This window comes from Pyxicephalus adspersus, chromosome 2 (genome assembly GCF_032062135.1).
Source record: "Pyxicephalus adspersus chromosome 2, UCB_Pads_2.0, whole genome shotgun sequence".
Taxonomy (NCBI): Eukaryota; Metazoa; Chordata; class Amphibia; order Anura; family Pyxicephalidae; genus Pyxicephalus; species Pyxicephalus adspersus.
The window spans coordinates 3459546-3467324 of NC_092859.1; the positions used below are offsets into that span (position 1 = coordinate 3459546).

General features: G+C 38.9%; 1 protein-coding gene across 1 annotated transcript; it reads left to right on the forward strand.

Moving 5' to 3' along the window:
• Window positions 1-6450: 6450 nt before the first annotated feature.
• LOC140322129 (olfactory receptor 5A1-like) lies at window positions 6451-7341 on the forward strand. The gene has a single exon (XM_072398749.1). The coding sequence runs from the start codon at window positions 6451-6453 to the stop codon at window positions 7339-7341; it is 891 nt and encodes a 296-aa protein (XP_072254850.1).
• Window positions 7342-7779: the final 438 nt, after the last annotated feature.

Here is a 7779-nt window from a genome sequence, read left to right on the forward strand (position 1 = left end):
AACCAACCAAATCCCAACACTTCCCAAAAACAAGTCAATAAAATGCTTAAGCAAGGATGGGGAAAGTTTTCTTTTTGCACATTATCACATACCAGATTCTGCAAATGGCCCAACTCCTATCTGTCCTCATTGAAGTAAGTATTTCACTAAGAGGAGCAGATGTCTACCCGACCCTAGGGAGAGATCTTTTCATTCAAAGCCAACCTTTGCCTTGAGGAAATGTCAAGGTCCTACAAATTCACAAATACAGAGTCATAACTTAGTTTAAAAGAGCAATTTCCACCAGAGACATTATTCATATGTTGTCTGCATGTTCTGTCTTCTTCTTAGGATGTTAAATCCGTTATCATAAATTCCTAATAATGTGAAAAATTAGCTTTCAAAAGACTGGGCCTGCTAAGGATGAAGAGACATTAGAACACAAGGTCTATATCAGGCAACAGAGATTACAAATAAAGCGGAAGTAAACCCAAAACAATAAAAGCACACTTACCTTCAATCCTTCAGATCAGATTTCATTCATAAGGTCCCACGTCGTCCCGGTATTTGTCTTCAGCCCGGTGCAGAGCGAGCACCAGATGCCGACATCTCCTTCTCTCTACTTCCGTATTCTTCTTTCTACATTACCCGAGCTCACACTGCGTAGGTGCATGATCAGGTGACTTAGATTGGTAAAAATAACTTGCCAATCTCACTGTGCATGCTTGAAATCAGCAATTTTTTTCCCTATTGATGAAAGGGCTCCTTCTGTGCATGCCCAAGATGCCCGGGCATGTGCAGAAGGAGCAGCCAAGAGCCCCCCGAGATGCGTGACGTAGGTATCCTGGCCTAGGCCATCAAAAATTAGGAGGGGGGTTCTGCACCTTTTTTTTAATAAAAAAGGGTGTTGCACTTAAAAAAACACTAACAAACAAAATTTTTTAAACAAAAGGTTTTTTTCTAGGTCCAGCCATTTGAAAGCTAATCCACACACCATTAGAAATTTATGATAACAGATTTAACCTCCTAAGAAGAAGACAGAACATGCAGACAATATATAAATATGTCCCTGGTGGAAATTGCTCGTTTAAAGTAAGTTATGACTCTGTAATTTGTGTTTTTAAACCCCTTTTATGTAAGGTAAAAATTCGGAGTTTAGGTACACTTTAATAATAAGGGACAAATTCCTTCTACTTTTTAGCAAGCAGCAAATTACTATTACAGGTATCTGTTGTTAGGAAGAGGCTGCTCAGACTGATCAACAATGACCTGCAAAGTTTGTCAGTAAACCCACTGACAATTGTGCAGCACTGTGGCTCAGTGGTTAGCAATCTGGTCTTTGCAGTGCTAGGTTCAAAGTTTGAATCTTGGCCAGGACACTATCTGCATGGAGTTCCCATTTTTCTTCCCACATTCCCAAAACACACAATTAGGTTAATTGGATTCCCCCCAAAATTGACCTTAGACTGTGATAGGGATATATGACTATGGTAGGGGCATTAGATTAGAAGCCCCTTTGAGAAACAGTTAGTGACATGACCATGGACTTTGTAAAGCACTGCATATTATGTTGGCATTATATAAATACTGTGTAAATATAATAAATAAACTATTTAAAAAATTTTTAGAAGATCTAGATCACAACAGTCAGCAGTTCCAAAACACACACCTAACAAAGAACCGAATCTTGGCAGGCTGCCAGCCCTCACAAAGCAAAGGCTTCTAAGCTGTTAGAAATCAACTGAAACATAACATTAGAAGCTGGATTCATACTATTTGAAGTTAGCACGCAACAAATCATGTTTAACACATTTGAGTTGGTATGCCTTTTTATAACTGCACTGTTCTGCTGTTTATTATATTTTTTTCTTTTTTTTTTTGTATTCAGTTGCAGCATACAGTGATGTGATTAAATCCTATTTGCTTTACTTTCCTATTAATTTGCTTGTTACTGCATTGGGCATTTGGCAACAAGGTAGTATTCTAAAAATACTATACAAATTGAAATGACCAAGTGGGCTAAGATTTTTTCTAGAAGGAACTGGGTTGCTGTAGGATCATGGGCTACTTATTTGATTGTTGTTACTAAAGTGTGACTATCACTTCCAGCCAGGAACCAATCCCTTATCTAAGTTTGAATTGTATGCAATACTTTTCTTGGGTGAATAAAAGGTCTTTTCTATACTGTAGTAAACAAAAACACTATATGGCTAAACATTAGTGACCATGAAACCTATATGAGCTTGTTGGACATCACATTACTAGGGATGAGCGAGCGAGTTTTTAAAACTCGATCTCATGGTGAATTCGGCCATTCTCGCTTACCGAAATTGTAAGCGAGAATGGCCAGTGTAAATTCGCTGATCGAAATCGAAGTTTAAAAAAAAAAATTGCAGGTTGTGCTGATCAATGAATGAAGCCAATGCATTCAATAATCAGCTCAGTGTGCAATCCCCGGCACTAGAGGTTAAATGGGGACAATTCTCCCCATTCAAAACTTCTAGTGCTCTCTGATTGGCTGAGGAAAGGGAAATCCTGATGACACTATTTACCCTCCAATGAATGAATGCAGCCCTGGAAATCCACTGCGATCCCCGGGCACTGGAGGTTAATCTCTGTGCCGGGGATGGCACACAGTAGGGTTCCCAGGGCTGCATGAATGAGTGCAGCCCTGGAAATCCTCCTGTACTGATTACCTGGAACTTCTGATGGGTCAGCGAAATCAGTTCGCCAAAATTTTGCAGACCCATCAGAAGTTCGAGGAAATTTTTCCTGAGAATGCCAGAGACATTCTTGCTCATCCTATTCATTACAAAATCACGGCCTTTGATACAAAGTGCCCCCTTTGTAACTATAATACTCATTGTATAAAACACAGTCTTGTATTATATTATATTTGATTGTACAATGTACTCAAGTTTTTCTTTATTATGGATTTAACGAAATAAATATTTAAATTTTACAACATGGTATAGGTCATTGTGCTTAGTTACCTAAAAAATCTCAAACAGAAATTTAATAATTTTTGAAATTCAACTCAATTTGACCAATATGGTTTGACTGGTTTGAGTTGATTTGTTGTTTTTTGACTGATTTGAGTTAGACTGCCTCCATTATCAATAGAAATGTTTGGTGGCCCAGAAGGGCAGGTAAACTTTAGTACAGATTCTGAATACATCTTCTTGCAATGGATTGAGCCCAAAATCTTCAGACTGCTTCTGTTTTTTAAAAAAAGGAAATGGATTTCATGAATGGTAGAGATTTGGAGGGGATGGGAAATATAAGTGGGCATTTTTGGGCCCAAATGAGATACGTTGACAGTTGTGCAACACCATATATGTTAAGAATAATTCCAAAAATATAGTTCATAAATAGCCTCAGCATGGTGGCTCAGTGATTAGCACTCTTGCCTGTGAAACGGTAGGTGACAGGGTCAAGTCTCGCTCAGGATCCTATCTGTTTGGAGGTTTTCCATGTGTCAGGGTGGGTTTCCTCCCACATCTAAAAAACATGCAGTTCAGTTAATTGGCTTCCCCCAAAAATTGACCTTAGACTGTATAAATGACATATGACTATGGTATTATTATTATTAAACAGGATTTATATAGAGCCAACATTTTACACAGTGCTGTATATTAAATAGGGAAGGACAATAGATTGTGAGCTCCTTTGAGGGACAGTTGGTGACAGGACTATGGACTTTGTACAGCGCTGCGTAATATGATGACGCTATAAAAATACTGTGTAGTATTAAAAATTGTCCATTGTTCTTCCAATATCAGATAGACCTAAGTCTAGAGTTGAGCTTTAACCCAAGTCTAGGTAAACATTGTGAGGAACAGAGGGGGAGAGATCCTGCCCCTCAACTATACAGCTCCTATTGCTTAGAAAAAGCATTAGGACTGATATGAACATGGGGTGCACATGCTTGATGTTTCCCTTTTTCTGGGAACTGAGCCCTAAGTTTGAAAATGGTCTGGTTACAATATTATTTGGAAACATTTTAAAGAGACAATTGTCTTATTAAAAAGAATATGTAGCATGGAGTCCTCTTATTATCCTACCCAATTGCTTTTCCAAGCATGGAGTCTAAATGACTAGGAAACTGGACAGCAAGTGTGCCCCCCTTTCCTGTCCATATTTGTAATAATAACTTGTATACATATGGCACCAACATATTACCCAGCACTTTACAAAGTCACTAACTGTCCCTCAAAGGGGCTCACAATCCAACATCCCTACCATAGTCATGTCATTAACAGAGTTTAAGAACAATTTGGAGGGGAAGCCAACTAACCCAAGTTTTTGGTATGTGGGAGGTAACTGAAGTACACAGAAGATACCCATGCAAACCCCATGCCTTCTCTCAACAGTGGAAATGGACTGGACAGGGGTCTCATAATTGAGGTACAGGGCATTGTCTTCCTGTCCCCTATAATAGATTTAGGGTTTGTTTTGGAGGCCTATTTTGAAACCCTATTAAAAAATATGGAATTTAGGTATCTGCCCCATCATGGGACAAAGGTACATAAAAGACTGAAGCCGACATGTGCCTTTGAATTAGCATTGTCCCACCAACAGTAAGGGCAGTACAGTGGGTCAGGGCTTAGCAATCCAGTCTTTGCAGTGTTGGGTCCCAGGTTCCGAGATTCCCAGCCGGGACATTATCTGCATGGAGTTTGCAAGTTCTCCGCGTGTCTGAGTGGGTTTCCTCCCAAGCCCCAAAAACATGCAGTAAGGTTAATTGGCTTCTACCTAAAAATTGACCTTAGACTACATTAATGACAAATGACTATTGTAGGGATATTAGCTTGTGAGCTCCTTTGAGGGACGGTTAGTGACATGACTTTGGACTTTGTACAGCACTGTGTAATATTATTAATAATGGTGGCCAACTCTATTTGGGAGTTTTTTCACGGATTATTGACTACAGGTGCCAATCCACTTTTGAGGCCTTTTGTCTAAACCTGGGATGTGGATAGTATATGTTCCATAATAAGAACCCTTTAGAAAATAGCTGCCTCTGCGGCAATGAGTGCTGCAGCTATATGCTGGTTGGAAACTGTAAACATTAATATCCAAAATTTCATAAGTAAGCACCCACAATACAGACAGTGATACAGGAGGAGAGGACCCTGCCCCGAAGAGCTTACAATCTAGTAGGTGGGGGGTATGTAGTGGTGGGAAATAGTGATGGTTTCAAATGACAGAAGAAGACAAGGCAAGTTTGAAAAAATGATCTGAGAGTCACAAACTTAGACATTGCTCAAGGAACCCCAGCAAATATTGGAGGAGCCCTATGGTTCCATGGAACCCTGGTTAAGAAACACAACCTCAACCTGTCTCCTTCCTTAATTTCATGTTTTCCTGAGGTTTATCTCACTATTATGTTTTCCTCTTGCTCTCTCCCTTTTTTTCCTCCATTTACCATAATTCCAAATTGTTCCTTTGTACTTGAATATGTTGCATACAAAAAAAAATCCAACAGGTATATCAGAAATTCCTCCTAAAGGTGATCCATGTAATAGGATGTCAGATGGTTTAACTACCCAAATCTATCAAACACTAATATATCAGTTGTTGGACATTTGTGTATTAAGTTAGCTCTCTATGAAGTCTATGTGACATCAATCCAGCAAACATGGTCAAATGTAAAGTCAGATCCAACTAGCCATGGCCTAACATACACCTAACCGATAAAAAAACAGGACATGGGGTGTATCTGTCCCAGTAACACTGTCATAACATAAAATGAATTGTTCAAGACTGGAAACAGTTGATAAAAATTGCAGCTGAGACATGTAACTCAAAGATATGTGTTAGATTTAGATTTGCTTATTATTAGGGTGACATGACCCATTGCAATGCAACCAAGGGATTAGATGTAGAAGTGGCTGGTGAGATCTACACAAGTGGTAATCAAGGTTTTATGTTTTTCATCTGCCAGTTGTTTTTGGACATTATTCTTAGTTAATAGGATAGGATCTAAAATGCAAGGAAGTTAGTTCAAGACTTTCTTGTAATTGAGCTTTTTTTTTTAGGTCATTGTAAGTGATTGTTATTTATAAAACATTTTACCAAAATACTGGAACACCTGTAGCAAAATTAGCAAATACTTCCACTCCTGTAAAGAAAATATATGAAACGTGTCATCATTTGAATGCCACATCTTTTCACCAGCCATGTTTGAAAGAAGAATGCCTTGCATCCCAATGGCCCGTGCATCTACAGTCAACTTGAACCCATCCAAGGTTTTCTTTTCATTCTCCTTGTTACAGTCCGGCTTTGTGATGTATTTCTAGTAAAGGACTAGATAGAATCTGGTCCTATTAACAATGGAAAGTTTTATTCTTTGATAAACTATTCCTGGACTTCTTTGAATCTTCTTTGAAACTTCTACATTTGTTACCTTAGTCAACCATATTAGACAACCATTAGGCAATAGGAGAACAGAAGAAGAAGAAGAAGCCAATGAACTACCAAAACAAAACACATGTGAATATGTTTGTGTTCTCTGGACTAACAGATAATGAAAAGCTTGCTCCTTTCCTTTTTATGTTTTTCTTAAGTGTTTACCTTGTTTGTGTAGTTTTCAACTTTGGCATGATGTTTATAGTCCTTAAATCTGCCAATCTCCAGACTCCAATGTACTTCTTTCTTAGTTACCTCTCCTTGGTGGACCTTTTTTATTCCTCAGTTATAACTCCTAAAATGTTGGCAGACCTTATATCCGAAGTGAAGGTTATCTCATTTTATGGATGTGCAGTCCAGTTCTTTTTCTTTGATGGTCTGGCCGTCACTGAAGCCCTTTTACTATCGTCCATGTCCTATGACCGATATGTAGCAATTTGCTATCCTTTACTGTATGTTTTACTTATCACCAACAAAAAATGGTTGTGTCTTGTTTCTCTTAGCTTTTTTATTGGTTTCTTGCAGTCTGTAGTTCAAACTAGCTGGCTGTTTAGTCTTGAGTTCTGTGGCCCAAACTTCATTGACCATTTCTATTGTGACGCACCACCCCTGCTAACCCTGGCCTGCTCCAACACCCTGCTGTGTAATTTAATAACCTTTTTCTTTGTAAGCGCTTGCGGTGTGGGCTCATTGATAACTATCTTGGTGTCATACACTTTCATCATTTCTTCCATTTTTCAGATTAAATCTAATAAGGGTAGACAGAAGGCATTTGGTACTTGCTCCTCACATCTTTTATGTGTCTCTATCTTCTATGGAACTATTTTCTTCATTTACCTACGTCCTCCTTCTAGTGCCCTCGAGAAGAAGGATAAATCAGCTTCCGTATTTTACACCGTATTTTACGTCATAATACCAATGCTGAATCCTCTTATATATAGCTTTAGGTAAAAATTGCTATTACCAAAGCACTTGTTTTCTGTCACTGATATCAAGAGAATTCTATAGGTTAGCGGTTGTAAATTTTGAAAGCATCTTAGGATTTCTAAAATCTAACCAAACTGTAATCCAACTAAGTCTAACCAAATGTAATGCTCAAGCAAGGATGGAGCTAGGTATTATATGCTCACATACAGATGTCTACAAAGCCACCATTCTTAGGAAGACATCTCTCCATACCTCAGACACAGTTCCTACAGTAACCCCGGATCATAACACTGCCCCCACAGGCACTACAGATCATAACACTGCCCCCACAGGGACCCCAGATCATAACACTGCCCCCACAGATACCCCAGATCATAACACTGCCCCCACAGGCACTACAGATCATACCCCCCAGGCACTACAGATCATAACACTGCCCCACAGGCACTACAGATCATAACA